The sequence below is a fragment of the Hyperolius riggenbachi genome, chromosome 3, assembly GCF_040937935.1.
Source record: "Hyperolius riggenbachi isolate aHypRig1 chromosome 3, aHypRig1.pri, whole genome shotgun sequence".
NCBI classification, from domain to species: Eukaryota; Metazoa; Chordata; class Amphibia; order Anura; family Hyperoliidae; genus Hyperolius; species Hyperolius riggenbachi.
The window spans coordinates 15244360-15263069 of NC_090648.1; the positions used below are offsets into that span (position 1 = coordinate 15244360).

The following is an 18710-nucleotide window of genomic DNA, read 5'->3' on the forward strand; positions in this document are numbered from 1 at the left end:
GTGTCTCTCTGCCTCTGTCCCCTAAGCTGCATCAGTTCAGGACATGGCTTCCAGCACAAGTCTAGCAATGCCAGTCTATCCACTTCTCCTCCTGCAGGCTCTAATGCACGGCATACTTCCTGTATGTCATGTGACCTACAGGAACCCAGTTTTCCCAAGCACAAGAGCTGGCAGACTGTGGTGGGACTGTCAGCGTTTTGACTTGTGCAGAAGGTTTGTCCAACACTGCAGGCCGCACACGCTGGGACTTTAGGGACTTTTTAACCCACTTCAAACCTCCCCATGTGGTAATGACATACACAATTGCCATTTTCACAATTCTGAAATTGTTATCTTGGTGACAGCGCTTTCAGTTTAAATTCAATTTCATATTTCAGGCGTACACCAAGTCACTTGAGCTGTGACAAATGTGATGCCTCTGAGGTTTGACATCCCAGCCTTAGAGGGAGCAGTCACCATTCTGATTTAGCCAGGATTAGCTGGTGGATATATAGCATAAATCTGCCACCTGTATCTCCAGTAGTGGAGGCCTGTATGCCTGTCTTTCCATTAGTCTCAAGCTGTAGCTCAATCACTCATTCATAAGCTGCTTTCATCCAATCCTAGAACTAGAGATTCTGACTCCAGATTGATGCATGGAATGGGGCCATGTCTGCAGTGTAACCAGGGGTAATGGTGTATAAAGCATACTGACATGTTCACAATCCTCCCCTACAGCAAGCATTTACTTGCAGGGGCTGCACCTTAGCCTCCTATTGATATGAAGGCCTCAGTTTTTGTTGCAGTCTGGCGCTCCCAGTTACGTCCTGTGTTCCTGGCTGTGGCTGTTGGCCAGAGTAGCTTCCATTGATGTGGTTGAAGCTCCCAGCCAGGAGATGTAATCACATCAATGGGAACTAAATCTCCCAGCATGCATTGCATTCAGGACTTCACTGCAGTTCTGCAGCACCAGTGACAAATGGGCCTCCATATAGATGTGGGGGTTACTGGGCAGCCTGTTAATGCCTGCTGCACCCCAACCCCACATGACTGGCATTCCTACCCTGTGAGGATGGTATAGACATTTGGTGCAGATCACTAACATGAAGTGGCTGAGACAGTCAGGGCTGGGAATCCAGCATGTGCAGTGGCCCCCTTCCCCATGGCCTGGAGACCAGTATTGTATCCTGTGCCTGAGGCTAGTCTCAGTCCTGGCAGATGACCATCTGCTTCATACAGAGCTAACAGCCATGTGTGTGCCTTTAATTCAAGGCCATCCATCTGCAGGAGTGCAGAGCCCCAGCCTCGCTGACCCAATGTGGACCTTATTTAACTGAAAGCTCCTCTAGGTCCTGCTTGCCCTCATAGAACAGGCTGCTTAGAGCCTCGCCCAACCATGATTGGCTGCTCAGAGCCCCACCCACCATGGGCAAGAACTGCCCAACAATCAGCTATGGGTGACCTACATCTGCAGCTTGGAGTCAGGCAGATCTCTAGGAAGGAATGCAGAATACTTGCAGCAGTGTTTGTCTTATAGCTACTGCACCCTTCTCCCAATGTTTACACTGGCTCTGCAGTATAATGGTACTATGGTGGTTTCATTGGGTGCTGCCGGCGGGGCCTGAGATTATTCCTGAATCCCCTCCCTGCTGCCAGCTTGGGCTTCAGGAGTCTGAGGACCTGTCTGTGGTTGGGTAGGATCGGTACATTGTCATGGCTGTGCAAACTTCACAATAAAACATTACTATTAAACTGTGTAGAGGGTTTATTTTAATGCTGTTGTCCTGGAAGTTTCCATAAAACCTGTCCAGACAGGAAGAAAGAATCCCAGGAGTGACAGCAACAAATCTTCCAGGCCTGTAAACATAGCAAACTAGCTTTACCTAGTGATTATATAAAAATCTGCATTGAGCTGAGCCCAGGAAGTGGCATCACCAGGGTGCAATGACCCCAGTTTCCCTGAGGTTAGGGTGTTGGGCGCAGTCACACATCTGCATTCCTGGCTCCACGCTTGCTGTAACTGCTGGAGGGGGGGGTGCTATGTCTAATGCAGGAAACAGGGATGACATCACAGCATTGGCCAGTAGATGTGAGAACACTCAAAGGGGGCTTATCAAATGTACTTGGCCCAATTTCAAGCCATGTGTATTTGGCATTTAATTGAAGCTATACACTGGCAGATCAACATATTTGACTGTCAGATCCCTCTGAATCTGTTGCAATCAGGTTTCTGGTTTTGTTCAGCAGTGACCTGAACTGATCAGACCTGTTGGAAATTGCATGGTGTACAAGCATAAAGGACCTTACTAAAATCTCATCATAACAATCTGTTGCCAACTATCCCTGCGCAATTCCTAATGAGCCACATTTACTGCAGAAGCTTCATTGCAGGTCCTTATAGCTGTCAGTAGTAAGTAAAACCCATAATGCATCACTCAGCTGTTGTGACAATTATGCAGACCACTTGCAAGCTTCCAATCTGAAATGCTCACTTAAGAGCTTCATTGCTAAAGTTAAAGCAATAGTTTGGTGATCTCTTCTGAACTGTAGCTGAGCAGTGGTGAGATCAGCCATTACTCTTGTTGGTCCATCTCAGTGTTCTTGGGAGATCTCACGTTTTGACCCCTTGTCTAACGCTGTGCCTATGTCAGTGGAGGCAGGATTAGGTTGTACAACTTATTGCAAACTCTTGTCTTGGGAGGGAGTAAAACCTCCCAGACCTATTCCTGCATGGGTACCAGTATGTAAATAGATCTGTTACCTCATTTCCTGCCTTAAACACAACAGGAAGCATCCTCAGAGGGCAGATCCTGTTTGTACTATCCTCAGGACATCTGTCCTAGTCTCTTGGGAAAGCCACAATTGACCATCTGTGTGGTGGACAGGAAGTGAGGCCATCTCAGATGGAAGGCTAGGCAACAATAAGATTATAACCTTCTTCAAAGGACAACTGAAATGAGGGATATGGAAGCTGCCATATCTCCTTAAGCAATACCAGTTTCCTGGCAGCCCTGCTGATACTCTGCCTCTAATACTTTTAGTCATAGCCCCTGAACAAGCATGCAGCAGATCGGGTTTTTCTGACATTGTCAGATCTGACAAGATTGGCTGCATGCTGGTTTCTGGTCTGATTCAGACACTTCTGCAGCCAAATACAACAGCAGGACTGTCAGGCAACCAGTATTTTACAGGAAATATGGCAGCCTCCATATTTGTGCTGCAGTTGTCCTTTAAAGGGTTGAAGTAAATTGGTGTTACATTTGACTTGAGCAGATGTGGTTAATAACATTATTCTGGCTTTCATAAAACTATATGCAGGCTGAAATTAGAGGGTAAACCAGGCTATCAATTTGGACTGACTCCATTCTAAGCATGCCTACAATTTGCATTACATTTTCATGCGTGCTGCACTGCCGGTCTCCCTGGCCAGCTGTACTTATCAGATTGCTACAGCCAGATTGCTTCATACTGGACAGTGATGCTGGTACAGAGACTCAGATTGAGACCTATTTTTAGGGGTGCAGAAGCTGACTGACATTCTGGAGCAGCTTGTAACGGTCTCTGGTGCTTAAGCATCTGTCATGAGAACATGCAAATAAGAACATTGCTGCAGCTGAGAATATGCCTTGCAAATTTCCCCAGGCAGAATGCTATGGAGAGCTGTGTGCTGGGAGGCCAGGCCATCCCTCCTGCTCCAGGGTACTGCAGAGCAGAAACAGTCTCTGCGATCTCATAGCCTTCACAAGAAACAAACATGCAGCTAATTTTGTCAGGTCGGACTATGTCAAAAACCTGATCTGCTGCATGCTTGTTCAGGGTTTGTGTATGTATTAGACAGAGGAGAGCAGCAGGATAGCCAGGCAACTGGTATTTAACAGGAAATATGGCAGCCTCATATACCGGTCACAGAGTTCCTTTTTAAAGTGAACCTCCAGACTAAAAATCTACTCTGCAGCACTGCAAAGGCTTGGTGTTTCATAGCATCAGAACTTTGGTTTTCTTATCGAGCCTAATTTTTAGTTGCACAGAAGCAAAGCTCCTCCCATCACAGAACTGCCCAGGCATTTTTCCCTGATGTTGTGCAAAGCATGATGGGATTTCTGGTGGTCTCATTACCTAGCAACTGGGAGGGGTAATCAGGACAGTTTGAATTGTCTCATGCTCCCTGTCGCCTCCTTTCAATTAAAAGGATGGCAGCCCTCAAATGACATTTGCTTGTTCGTTTTAAAACAGGGTGGGTAAGATTATATTACCTAATGTAACATAATGACCATGTTTGGTCAGGCTGAAGTTCCTTTGTCAAGATGCTGAGATCCTGTCCATACATCTTGGCTTTTTTGGGGGAAGAGTTTCCTCACACGGTCACTCTGCCATAGGAGTCCTGTAATCTGTGGACGATTGGAAGTTCAGCCAGGTGCTCGGTGAGATGTTAGGAGTTCATGCAAGCCTATGCAGCTTGGACATGGATCAACTTAAAGAGTAACTGTTAGGCATAATATGAGGCTATCTCCTCTCACTGTCCTCTGCCACCCTCCTCCAGTGTGATGTCCGTGCCCCCCTTCTGCCGCCTGCCGCATTATCCTTCTTCCCCGCACAGAACTTTGGGGAAGGATAAAGGCAGTGCAGAGTCCAGGAATAATGTTCCCAGGCGCTGTAGTCCCCCCCCCCCCCCCCTTACTCTCTGCACTGCCGCCGGTGGTAGTGCAGAGTATAGGGGGGAACTGCAGCACTTGGATCTATTAAGCCCCATCTACACGATACAATTCTTTATACGATTCGATTTACGATCCGACATGTCCGATCAGGATTCGATTTGCCATTGTTTTGCAATGGCAAATCAGATTGAATCGAATCTAACCCTGATCGGACATGTCGGATTTAATCGGATCGTAAATAGAATCGTAATTGAATCGTATAAAGTATCGTGTAGATTGGGCTTTAGGCGAGTCTTTGCCAGCTGCAGCTTTTCCTCCCCGCTGTGCTGAGGATAAGTGCGGGGAGGGGGAAGAATATACCCGGAGGAATCAAGATGGCCCCTGCCATGAAAAGGATGACCCTTTATTTATACTAATATTGAAGGAAACCGAGGACAGTGCAATACATCTGTTATGTAAGTAGAGTAAGTATTTATCTACTTATGTGTTTTCTTTGGGCATGTTTTTGCTAATAGTGCCTCTTTAAAGCAGAATATAACCCTGCATTTCAACTTTGCTCTAAAACATTTACAGCATATTATATGCAACCAGCATTTTTTTTTACTATACCAGCATTGGAAGGGTTAAACAGAGGTTTAAAGTTCCATGGAGAGATATGCAGAAGTTCAGATACATCCAACTAAATAGAATGTAACAAGTGATAAATGTTATGCACTCTTTGGCTGTCCTCCAGCTCCTTCTCAGTCAGAGTGAGTCACATGCCACACTTAAATATATTTATGTAAACAATGTATCTATGTAAGCTTCGGATGTTTCTGCTGTTCTGCCCAGGAACTTTAAAGCTGTGTAAGCCTTCCAATGCTGGTCTAGTAAAAAAAAAAATGCTGGTTGCATATAATATACTGTAAATGGTTTAGAGCAAAGTTGAAATGCAGTTATATTCCGCTTTAATGCAGGAGTCTTGTGTGGTCCATTTCCAAGCTGTTGGCCTCTTTATTTCTCTGAAGGAATACTGCCACTATTGAGCCTTTAGTGGTCAGTAAACGGCCAGGACCCACTAGCAGCAGTTACCATACATCGAGTTGATTGGTGTTTCACAAAGTGCAGGGAAATGGCATTCCTACAAGTTGCTACATTTGATTGTGAGATTTGTGAGCGGGTCTTTTTTTTGCTATTGCAGAGGGTGGCATGGTGAGGGTTTGGCCAGCATTGGGCCACATGGTGGCAGTGGGCACTGCAGACAGTCATGAGTAGCTACACAAGAGCGATGTACATCTTGGTAGTATGCTGAACTCTACAATACCCATTTTTAAACTAATGCTGAATCAATGGTTATAGATCCATGGAGGGATGACCAGCTAGTAGCACCCAAGCCAGCACAATGTGTTTTTTGTATTTGGTGATTGCTTGTCAAACAGCCAAACCTCCCAGGGTGGCTGTACAGATGCTGGATTGTTAGGATGATCCAGTCTCATATCTGTAGTGTTGATCAGGGTCTCCCATGACTTGCTCCAGAATGAGGTACAGTGTAAGATGGGCACATCAAGGATGCATTATTGGGTCTGTAGCCATAGTCTTCTGCTGTGTAATGTGCTGGGAGGGGGACTACAGCTTGGACTTTGGCCTACAGCATTATCCTGTAAAGCCGTATCTACACAATGTCGATCTTTGTGCAATTCAATTGTGATTCTATTTACGATCCAATTAAATCCACCATGTCCAATCGGGATTCAATTTGCCATTTTGAAATGGCAAATTGAATCAAATCCAGATCAGACATGTTGGATTTAACCAGATCGTAAATAGAATCACACAAAGAATCGTATCCTGTAGATTGGGCTTAAAGCTAGTACACACCTTGCAATGTTCACAGCCAATCAGAACTCTGATCAAGCAAGTTGAGCTGAATGGGGCAATGTTTATCATAACTAGCTTTCCAGTGAATGTTATCTATTGCTCATTCGTTGATTAGACCGGCTGGAAATTGACCAAATCTGTTCCTTGACCTTTGTATGAATGAGCCACTACCCAGGAACAGGGCAGAAGTCAAGCCGGCCTCAGATGTCCCAACTCAAATGGAAGTTTTTCTAGTCCTTATCTTTCAAGATCCAGCAAACCAATCAGAATTGGAAGTTAAATTGCGTGTAACTTGTGCTGTCAGGTTAATGACTGATATATTGGGCAATCTTTTGTTCATCAGATGTCTGGCTGCAAATTGCATGGTGTATTGGCCTTTAGATAGATCAGCAACCATAGCACCCTGGTGTAATGCTACCAGAGTAGCTGCCTGCTGTGGCTTTGAAAGGATCCAGAGGTATGACTTGTATGGAACCTGCTAGATTTACTTTTAAATGCCAGTTGCCTGGCAGCCCTGCTGATCTCTCTGGCATCAGGGTCTGAATCGCACCAGAAACAAGAATGCAGAAAATTGAGCCACACTTCAGTCAGAGCACCTGATCTGCATGCTTGTTCAGGGGCTCTAGATAAAAGTAATAGGCAGAGGATCAGCAGGACAGCCAGGCAATCTGCATTGTTGGAAAGGGTATCTTCATGTCTTAGTGCCCTTTAACCAGCTGAGCGGTCTGGACGAGCTCAGCTCGTCCAACACCGCCAGCGGCTGCCGCTCAGGCCCTGCTGGGCCGATTTTAATGAAATAAAAAGCAGCACACGCAGCCGGCACTTTGCCAGCCGCGTGTGCTGCCTGATCGCCGCCGCTCTGCGGTGATTCGCCGCGAGCAGCGGCGAAAGAGGGTCCCCCCAGCCGCCTGAGCCCAGCGTAGCCGGAACAAAAAGTTCCGGCCAGCGCTAAGGGCTGGATCGGAGGCGGCTGACGTCAGGAAGTCGGCTGACGTCGATGACGTCACTCCGCTCGTCGCTATGGCGACGATATAAGCAAAACAAGGAAGGCCGCTCATTGCGGCCTTCCTTGTTTATTCTGGGCGCCGGAGGCGATCGGAAGATCGCCTCCGGAGCGCCCTCTAGTGGGCTTTCATGCAGCCAACTTTTAGTTGGCTGCATGAAATAGTTTTTTTTTTATTTAAAAAAAACCCTCCCGCAGCCACCCTGGCGATTTAATCAGAACGCCAGGGTGGTTAAAGCAGAACTATAGATAGAAAATAAACACTGTTTCACTTGGGGCTTCCCCAGCAGCTGTCCTGTCCTACACCGCTCCTCGATGAGCCGCCAGTCCATCCCATACCTTGACTTGTAAGTCGAGGCCAGTGCAGCTTGCCAAGCATATGCTTCACATTCCCCTCTGCAATAGCGGAACGCGAAGAAAGGATACATGTGGCCTGGCAGTGAGACTGAAAGTAGCTGGCAGCAGAGAACGGAGGCTCATTGAGAAGCGGGACAGGACGGGTGCTGGGGGCTTGGGGAAGCCCCAGGTAAGTGTAACAATGTTTGTTTTCAATCTACAGTTGCGCTTTAAAGAGAACCGAGCTGGGTTTGAACCATGTGATCTGCATAGTGAGGCTGGATCTGCCTATACAGCCCAGCATCTGTTGGTATTCCAACCCCCCTGCACTCTGCAATCCCTGATAAATCACAGCTGTGCTGTCTTTCTCTGTAGTGTCAGTCTGCTGCTCTCCCCACCTCTTGCAGAACTCCCAGTCCCCGCCTACCTCAACTCCTCGATTTAGAGGGGGGTGGAGAGCAGCCGAGACTGACACTACAGATGGAAACCTAGCCACACAGCTCGGCTGTGATCTATGTCTGATTTCAGAGTGCAGGGGGACCTTAGGGGGGTTTGGAATACCAACAGATGCTGGGATCTATAAGCAGATCCAGCCTCTATTCAGATCATTCTTCAAACCCAGCTCGGGTTCTCTTTAAGGGCTGTCTACACTAGGCTCCATGGCCCTTGGAGTCAAGTGGTCATGTTGATGGCTTACATGTATTTGTACAGTGACTCCTGCAGTATTCCTCCCATGAAACAATGTGCTGATGGTTGAGGTCAGGCTGACCTGCCTCCTGCACATGAGATGTGTTGTGTTCAGGCAGTAATTAGAGGAACAGTCTGAGCTTGGCATGGATCCAGGCTTCCTTCCAGTGGGCAGATATGTACGGTTACTAGAATTACAAGATTCTCCCAATACTGCAATGTAGCTGCATGATGCATCTTGCCTCTCTTCTAAAATACAAGCTTACCAATGTCTACATGACAGAGCTTAGTCCTAATCCTTCAGATGCTTCCACTAGGGTGCCAGATCTGAACCTGTATAGCTGCATTACTAGCTATGCACAGCTAAAGGGATTCAGAGGTGCGCTGCAGAAAATGCAGTTAAGATGGCAAGCTATTGTCTGCAGCATTTACCAAATGTGAAGCTGCCTATTCAGTCAGAGGTAGGTGAAATGGGCCTGCAGTGTTTGTAGATATAATAATCAGCACAATGTTGCCTGCAGGGGGCAGTATACAATCCTCTAAGGGTGATTGCTGTACAGAGGCCTTCTGAAGTGGGGGGAGGGGCACTATCTGCTTCCTGTAAAAGGGGTAAGGAGAATATTATCTAGCTTGTAGTAGGTGGGTTACCCACTTAGTGTCCTGCTTTCAGTATTAAACACTTCCTATATAGATTGGTATGTAGCACTACCCTCCAGGTAGGTCACAACCTAGCTATGCGGAATTCTCCTCCTCCCCAGTGCAGAAACTGGCCTCCCACTGTAAACTTTCCTTAGTGATACACCTGCCAGCAGAGGTTGTCACCTGTGACATTTTAAAAGGAGTGAGGAAAATTTTACAGTTGGCAAACACTACACTTGTAAATTAGCAACTTGCTGCTTCTGGACTAGGCTATTTGACATCTACACCCTGTTTATCAGTGTATCCCTGCCAGGGCGTAGATTTCAGCATTGGCATGCACATGCCACTCCCCTCTGCACACATTCTGCAACCCGCTGTTGTGCTGACAGCAGAGCACTGCATCTCATGACCACTGAGCCAATCAGTGATCACTGCTTGTGTTTGTAAAGTGCCAGGCTTTAAAAGTGTACCTGAGATTGTATGTGTGGTCCAATTTGTGCTTGGAGGCCCTCAATGTCCTCCCTGACTGCCCCTCTTGCAGAAAATGTCCCAGTAATCAAGCCAGCCATGCTCCTGCACATGTGCACCTCAGCTGTGCATGCTCCTGGAGTATTCTGCACATGTGCAGTACAGGGTTGCATGTGGCATAGCCATGCATGCACTGAAGACCATGACTGACCTGGTTTAGAATGTCTGAGAGGTCAAGGGACTCTTAAGAACCTCATGGGGCTGAAGGAAGCCACTAGTAGAATAAATTGGGCCACATGCCATCTTGGGTTTACTTAGAGATGCAGAGTCTGGGGTTAAAGGACAACTGGAGTGAGTGGCACATGGATGCTGCCATATTTACTTTTAAATACCAGTTGCCTGGCAGCCCTGCTCTATTTGGCTGCAGTGTCTGAATCCCACCTGAAACAAGCATGCAGCTAATCTTGACAAAGCCTGATCTGCTGCATGCTTGTTCAGGGTCTATGGTTAAGTGTTGGTGGCAGTGGAACAGCAGGATAGCCAGGCAAGTGGTAATGCTTAAAAGGAAATATGTCAGCCTCTATCGCTCACTTCAGTTGTCCTTTAAGTTGCATTGTTTGGCTCCAGCAGTCACTCCATACACGTGGGAGCGCAGGGGAGTGGCTGGGCACAAGCAGGCAGCAATCAGTGTCAACTGGTGAAGCAGGTTTTTTATCTTGCAGAAAATGCTTTTTACCTAAATATTATGATGCATAATTAAACTCTTATAAATGCACACAAAGCACTTTAGCTTTAAGACTGCTGTGAGTCAGACATTGTGACACGTTACAGCTATAGCTGCTCAGTCTTCAGCTTCCTGTCTGCCACAAAATGGCTGGGTTCCCCTGCAGAGCCTCCCCTGAGGCGGGAGCAGACACACTGCTCTCTATCTGAGGAGAAAGCCCTCTGCCTGTGTGCTGTGAGTCAGCTGCTGTGTACAGCTATCACAGCTCTCTGAGAGCCTTCAGTCTGCCTGTGTGCTGTGCATAGGGCAGTGTCCTGTGTACAGCTATCACTCGTATGGCTCTTTGAGCAGAAAGCCCTGTCTGTGCTGTGACTCAGCCGCTGTGCTATGCGTAGCAGTGTCCTGTGTACAGCTATCACTGGCACAGCTCTGTCTGTGCTGTGACTCAGCTGCTGTGCGCAGGGCAGCGTCCCGTGTACGGTTATCACTGGCACCACCCTTGGCTGCTGGATGACTGCAGTAGTGCGCAAACTAGCCTGCTGGTTATGCAAGTCCCTGAACTTCAGGCTTTACCTAAAAAGGATACGAGGCTCTGGTAGGTAAAAACCAGAGGAGGAAACTGCCTTTTATCAGCACGCACGCAGAAGTAGATCGCTGACAGGAAGTGACTCTGTGAAACCAATTTGTTCCGCCTTCTGTAAAAATCCCCATAAAAGCACAAATGCTGTGAGTGCAAGACTGCACAGGGCTGCCTGTATGTGGCAGGCAACTGCCTCGCACACCGCTGGGACCTGAAAGCCTTCTGTGCAATTCATGGAGCAGGGCTGCAATAGGTCTTGTGCTGCCAGCTCTATGGTGTAACTGCACATCTCAGCCCTGTCTACTCAACCAGGACACATGGGGTTAAAGTGACTGTCACTGGATTCCTTTCAGTTTGCAATTTTGGCTATTCTAGAATTTATATCACCAATTTTCAAAGTAGGTCACAGGCAGCTTGCTGGTGCCCAGATTTCACTGAAAGCACACCTGAAGCTTGTGTTTCCTTTTAAGAGGACCTGAACTCAGAACTAATCTCTGCTCTAAAAGATGCACTACAGCATAATCTTTAAACAAATTTGTTACAGCTGATACAAATCCTAAAACTTGCAGTTTCTACTTCCTGATTCATGGAAGCAGACATCTTTACAGCCTGTGCTTTCATGTGACACTGAGGATCAAATTACATCTTGTGATTAAACACAAATGAGGTGGAATTAAACAAGCTAAACTCTAAATACATTCAGGGTGCATGTCTCTTTGGGAGCTGGAGTGCTACTGCGTGAGATTGCCTGCGCCTGCAGTATCACAAGAATCTAGCAAAGTACAGGTCAGATTGAGGTGAGCATATAACCTGTGTACAGAACTGGCCTATTCTACTAGACTAGAATAACTGGGCCTTTGTAAATCTGCCCTCATCTGCAGCTAATGCCTTTTCCATTTCTGAAAGACCTGAGCTTTTGCTTTTGTAGTAAACATTATTATGCCAACCATAAAAGAACTCACATGTTTGGCACAAACATGGCTTATTGTGTAGGAGCTGAATGGAGCAGGGGATGCCTGGAGCATCTCTGGTGTGTGGCTTTCCACTGGGGAGAATAGGAATGATGGGAGAGTCTTCTGGGGGGGGGGGGGGGGGGGGGGGGGGGGGGGGGGGGTTTGGCGTCAGGGGATGATGCTGGGAGAAGCAGGGGGCATGTGGTGGTGACATGTGCACTTTCTAAGATGACTTGCATCTACTCCCAATGTGACAATGTCTGGGGAGGAAGCCACTGGCTTATCCTCACCTTGCCATGGTTGCTGACCGCACCCAATAGGCTTATGCAGTCAGCACTCCATGGTCCAGGTCTTGTACAGCTTAATCGCTTTGTGTTGACCTCATGATCAGTTGACAATAGTGTAAATCCAGAAGTGACATATACATAGAATATATGAATTGAGCCTTCCTTGGTAAGCTACTCCAATTGGTCAGCTGGTACAATCTCTAGTCATGTGGTCAGTGGCTTAGTGAACTCTAGCCTGGTCAATAGGAATAAGGATTAAGCTTTGTAGTTCAGGAATATTTCACTCTCTGAGCATTTCTAGTTGGTGGAGACCATGAAGGTTGGGTTCCCACTGGTGGGAAAACCTGAACAGATCCTATACAAAGCAATAGCATCCGTTCAACAGTCCATTCTTAACTAATCTGTTTCAGTTATAAGTGGAAGGAAAGTTTGTGAGCATCCCAGATGCCGAGCCACTGAACTCCTGAGGACAGTGTCCATTCTCACCAAGCTAGTTGATGCAGGGCATTTTGTTCTGGACATTTATCACTAGGGACTGATGGTCCTTTTGGCAGTACATACTATGATGCTGGGGTCTAAACATGGTGTTAAGGATCAGGAATAGAGGTCCTGATGTCTTAACAAGCTGCAGCTGGGCACAGCAAGAATCTAGAAGCGGAGTACTCCAGGTCACAATGCAGCAGATTGGGAGATACTGAGTGTGAAGGACTGCTTGCTTATCTCCTGCTATAGCCATTCTGACTAGTAGTCAAGAAAAACAAGTTTGCTTTCCTAAAACAGAGAGAATTTGTGATAATTCAGGTTGGAGTGAGCTTGATGTCTCCCAGTGCAACACTGCTGAATATATGCAAATTAACCATTGTACTAACCTCTAGTAGTCGTGGGGGGAGCTTTTTACAACTGCTTTAGACCCCCTGAGCTTTCCCAGGGTAATGATTACAAATGACCCAAACATGACTGATTCAGATTGGGATGTAAGTATCATGCTGTGACCTATGAAGTCACCTTTTTATACACATGACATTTATCTGCATCATAGCTGTAAAGCTCTATAAAGCTGGCCATGCCATTAATAGAACAGTTGCCTAGGCAAAGTGTGAGCTGGACATAGTTGGCCAGGTTGCCATCCAGCTGAGGTCACATGATGCAGTGGCGACTCTTGCTTTGCCCTCAGGGGCGACTTCTGATCTGGTCTCCTGATGCTGCTGCTCCTCCCCATCCAGCTGCATTTCTTGTGCAGAAGGGCTCCTGCCTTATCTTGCAGAAAACATCTTACAGGAAGCCCTATGGGGGCTGTCCTGCATGCTCCACATTCCTGAGACCTGACAGGACAGGCAAATCTCCTAGTGGCTGCATTAACCCTGTACAGGCTGAGCTGAGGAGCTGATTGCTTCCTCGGGTATGGCAGCATTAACCCCCCCAGCACAGGCTGTGCTGAGGAGCTGATCACTGGCAGTATCTGCTTTTCTGCAGAATCTGTTCAGGAAGCCAGCGTGCAGCAAGGCACTGAAGCCTGACCATGTAAGGAGCTACACTCAACACTTCCTGCACTTAAAGGGAACTTGTCTCTGTGCACACTAAAATGCTCTACAGGGTTGGAGCTTCTAACAGCCCTATCAGCGTGTATGTAGTCTACTGGGCTGTGGGCCTGATGGAAGTGAACCTAAGGTGAGCTGCCATATTTTCTTTCTTTTTTGAAACCCTACCAATTGCCTGGCAACCCTGCTCATCTGGCTGCAGTAGTGTCTGAATCACACCAGAAACCAGCATGCAACTAATCTGGTCAAATCTGAGTGTCAAACACCTGTTCTGTTGCATGCTTGTTCAGGGGCTATGGCTAAAGTATTAGAGGCAGAGGATCATCAGGACAGCCAGGCAACTGGTATTGCTTAAAAGTAATTGGATATGGCATTCTCAATTCACCTCAGATTCACTTAAAGAATTCCTTAACTCTAAGACCTTGTTCACATTATAGATGTTTTTGTAAATTTTAAGCGCAGGCGGTTTTCAAAATAACCCTGAAGGGGCTTGTGCAATGATTCTGATTTCATATCGGAGCGGTTCCTTTGCAATCCGCTTTGAAAAGCTGTGCTTGGGCCATTTTTGAGGCACTTTCCCTCAATGGAAGGTATGGGAAAAACTCTCTCGCTTTGGCAAGCGATTGCATGAGCGTGTTTAAAAAAAAATGCGCTGTATGTATTCCCAGATTTTTTCCGTATCAAGACGGAAGCTCTCTGCAAAGGCACTTACAAAAAACACCCACAAACGCAATCGCCAGAAAACATTTAAAAGAAACGCCCACTGTGCACGGACACACAAGCTGAACGCAATGTGAACAAGGCCTGGCAGTCATTGTAAAGCCTGAATCAATGAATTGCGGAAGTTGGGCTGCATTTCCACTTGTGCGGTGGGAATCGTCGCGGGAAAAATTCGGATGCGAATTTCACATGCGGGTCTATGTGAATTTTCATGTGAATTCACATGGATGACAATGTGTGCAAATTTAACCATGGCAGTGCTGGTGTGATTTTCCATTGTTTCTATGCGAATTCACATACCCAAACCGCATGCAAATTTCCTGTTAAATACATTGTATGCGATTCACATAGCGGTATGCGAATTCTGATGGCTCTGCCATGTAAATTTTTTTTCTGGACAGAAACGCAAAGGAATCCTGGCAAGTGGAAACAGTCCCATTCACTTGTATTGCTGTGCGAATTTGCATGCAAAAACCGCATGCAAATTCGCAATAGTGGAAATGGGCCCTTAATGTTCCTCCTGCAGAATTCATGGGAAGGTTGCATTTCCTTGACAATCTTCGCTGTTTTCGCTCCCTCATGGGATGAGTTTGGTGGGCTTGTCAGCAGGAAGGGGTCTTCACCAGCTGGCCCAGTCACACTCCCCTTGCATGCTACTGAGGCCTCTCACCCCAATAGAGAACATGAATTCAAGGGTATAACTACAAGTCATGGGGCCCCTTAACCACGTCAGCTCTCAGTCGTTTTCACTTTATGCATCTGAGCAATGTTCACCTCCCATTCATTAGCCTATAACTTTATCACTAGTTATCAAAATGAACTGATCTATATCGTTGTTTTTTCCACCACCAATTAGGCTTTCTTTGGTAGGTACATTTTGCTAAGAGCTACCTTACTGGAAATGCATTTTAACGGTAAGAATAAGAAAATAAAGAAATTAATTTGTCAGTTTTCAGCCATTATAGTTTTAAAATACATGCCACCATAATTAAAACTCACGCATTGTATTTGAACATATGTCCCGGTTATTTCACCGTTTAAATTATGTCCCTATCACAATGTATCGCGACAATATTTTATTTGGAAATAAAAGAGCATTTTTTCCATTTTGCGTCCATCACTATTTACAAGCTTATAAAAAATATAGAGAAATATTTCATCTTTACATATTTAAAGTTTAGACCCTTAGGTAACACTTTATGTGGGTGTTTTTGGGAGGGTGGGATAGTGTTTGGGGAAATATTTGTGTATTGTAATGGTTTTTACTTTTAGATGTAGTTTTACTTTTTGGCCACGATGGCAATCTTGAGTGTTTACATGTCACTCTGAGTGTACAATGTACGCTTAGAGGGACATAGTGTCAGAAAAAGCATAGCTTCCGAGAGAAGCTGTCGCTTTTTCAGCAGGGGGGAGGAATCGGTGATCAGGCACAATAGCCCGATTGATTCCTGGGCTAACGAATCCATGACCGGGAGTACGCACGCGTGCGATCGGCTGCGGGAGCGCGCATGTCGTCGTTTTATACGTCAAGGACAAAGTGGTTAATGTTCCACCCTCTGTGTCCCTCACAGCCTGGAGGCCCATCTCACAAGTGTGGCCATCAGGACTGTCACCCCATAACTAGTGTAGACAAACACATGATCTGAGGTATAGTCCCCCTGTATCGGAGGAAGGGAAGGTTAGTAGATCCTTCTGAACCGCACCAGACCCATTGTGCAGAAATGGGGAGATGAGGTGGTCTGAAGAGCCTATAGGTATCTGAGGTGAGAATGTGTTCACCTCTGAAAGGTTCTCAGCAGGTGGCCCATGTACCCCGTGGATAGTTATAGTGTGTTTAACATACAAAGGATAAATCGCTAAAAATGAGGCCGTGGTGGACTTGCCGCCTCAAAGTACACAAGATGCTGTACAACAATGTGCAGAGGTGCTTGGCTTTGAACTGGACCTGCAATGGTTATGTGCTGTCTATTGCCTGATGAAGCAGGATGTACCTGCAAAATGCATTGCACTGCACTTAAGGAGTATGTAAATATTTTATCAACAGCATCTTGTTTGAATTTTAGTTGTCCCCCCACTTGTACATTACCTTGCTACACCCTTGGGGGGGGGGGAGGTGAACCCCCTTTTTCTTCCAATCCAGAGCAACTTCTTTAATCCTGAGTGGGGCCTGGTCTAATCTCCCAACCTGCCCTTAGGGCTCTTTTCCACTATGAAATGTGATTGCTGTTACAATCGCATTTAAACTTCCAACATGCAATTGAGCTACTATACTCATTATAGTGCAGCTCAATCGCACCCAAAATGCAGCAGGACGACTATTGCGCTTGGACCAAAATCAGATCACACTAATGGAAATTGCTGCTGTAGTTTCCATTAGTTTAATGTACCTTGCAATTTGCAATTAGAATCAAATCGCAGGGTAGTGGGAAGGCCCTTACAGGGTTTACCAGTTTGAGTAATTCTATACTTTATCAAATCCAATTGCCAGTACATACTACACTATATTGTGCTGTCCACCTGTTTCCTATGCTGTTTAGGGGATAGGCGAACCTATTACAATTTGTTTTTAGACTAAATGTACTAAAATAAGCCTGAACAAGTGGCATTTAAAATGGTTAATAAAAGCATGAAGGAATGTGTTAATGTTTGTAGATCTATTGCATCAAGGGGTGCTCTGCAGACCCTGCATCTCCATAAAGGGGTACATGCTGTAATAAGGCTCTGATGGGACTTTGGCTGTTCCACAAGTGCTATCGGTCTTGCTGCAGTTGATTTGCTGTAATCCATAAGTCTGATCTCCTCCTCTCTCTTCTTGCAGCCACAAGAATTAGGCCTGTTGGTGGCCAAGGAGCGGGGTCATCTGTTCACCTCTGGCTTTGTGGTCGGTGGAGAGAGGTGCGGCGTGCTAAGAGATAACTGGTGCGACTCAACATTAAATTCAGTGGATGCCAGGACAAAGTGTGCAGATGGGCCCACATACAACATACATATCTGCAAAACCAATAAATGTAAGTTCATGTCTCTAAACTCTGTGCAATCCCTACACTGTATCCAGCAGCCAGGCCAGCTCTGTGCAATCCTTACACTGTATCCAGCAGCCAGGCCGGCTCTGTGCAATCCCTACACTGTATCCAGCAGCCAGGCCAGCTCTGTGCAATCCCTACACTGTATCCAGCAGCCGAGCCGGCTCTGTGCAATCCTTACACTGTATCCAGCAGCTGGGCCAGCTCTGTGCAATCCTTACACTGTATCCAGCAGCCGGGCCGGCTCTGTGCAATCCTTACACTGTATCCAGCAGCCAGGCCAGCTCTGTGCAATCCTTACACTGTATCCAGCAGCCGGGCCGGCTCTGTGCAATCCTTACACTGTATCCAGCAGCCAGGCCGGCTCTGTGCAATCCCTACACTGTATCCAGCAGCCAGGCCAGCTCTGTGCAATCCTTACACTGTATCCAGCAGCCGAGCCGGCTCTGTGCAATCCCTACACTGTATCCAGCAGCCGGGCCGGCTCTACCCTTTCCTTCCTTTCTGGCTAGATCTGTTCCCTTCTCTCCCTCCGCAGGCATGATTCTCTGACTAACTGTTGCTCTCTCCACAGGCATAATCATTCTGAAAGGAGCTGAAGGGATTCATGGCTCACAGCTGTCCAAGAAATGTTATGATACCGCAAACTACCTGAGGAATGCTGGGTATTGATGCTGCTGTCTGAGTCGCCTGTTAGCTGCCAACATTGGACCAACCCACTGATTTTGTTTCCCTGTTCCCTTCCCTCTCCCTCAATTTTTTTATCATTTACAGTTTTTTTGTTTGCTGCCCAAGTCATCAGAATGAACAGAATTTTTTCAGGAAAGATTTATATCTGATTTAACAATAAAAAAAAGTATGCTATACCTTGTGGCTTAAACTTTTTTTTTTTTCAGGGTTTATTCATCATAGGGTTACCTATTTATATGCTTGCAACTGTTCTGGTCAGTCTACAGCAGGGGTCTCAACTCGCGGGCCATTTGCGGCCCTCGATACAATATTTTGTGGCCCTTGCCGGCCAAAGCTTCCTTATAGTTCGCTTCAGTGCTCCCAAGTAATCCGCCGCATCCCCGCCGCTAAACAAGGGCTGCAGAGCCCCCAAATCGCCCGGGGGGCAATCCACCGGCATTTCCTGGAAGGAGCAGAGCTTTCAGCTCTGCCCCTCCTGACGTCAATCGCAGCACGGATCGCCACCCCTCTCTGAATGAAGAGGGGTGGGCAGAGGCGGCAATGCACCGCGATTGTGAAATTATGCGGCCCA

The 18710-nt window shown here is 46.6% G+C and overlaps 1 protein-coding gene across 1 annotated transcript in view; it reads left to right on the plus strand.

Moving 5' to 3' along the window:
• PFN1 (profilin 1) overlaps positions 1 to 18315 on the plus strand; it is a 34810-nt gene extending 16495 nt beyond the window's left edge. The window contains exons 2-3 of the mRNA XM_068272026.1: positions 17245 to 17434; positions 18024 to 18315. Of these exons, the coding sequence (XP_068128127.1) occupies positions 17245 to 17434; positions 18024 to 18121 (288 nt within the window). The 3' untranslated portion in view covers positions 18122 to 18315. The remainder of the gene's footprint in view (positions 1 to 17244; positions 17435 to 18023) is intronic.
• Positions 18316 to 18710: the final 395 nt, after the last annotated feature.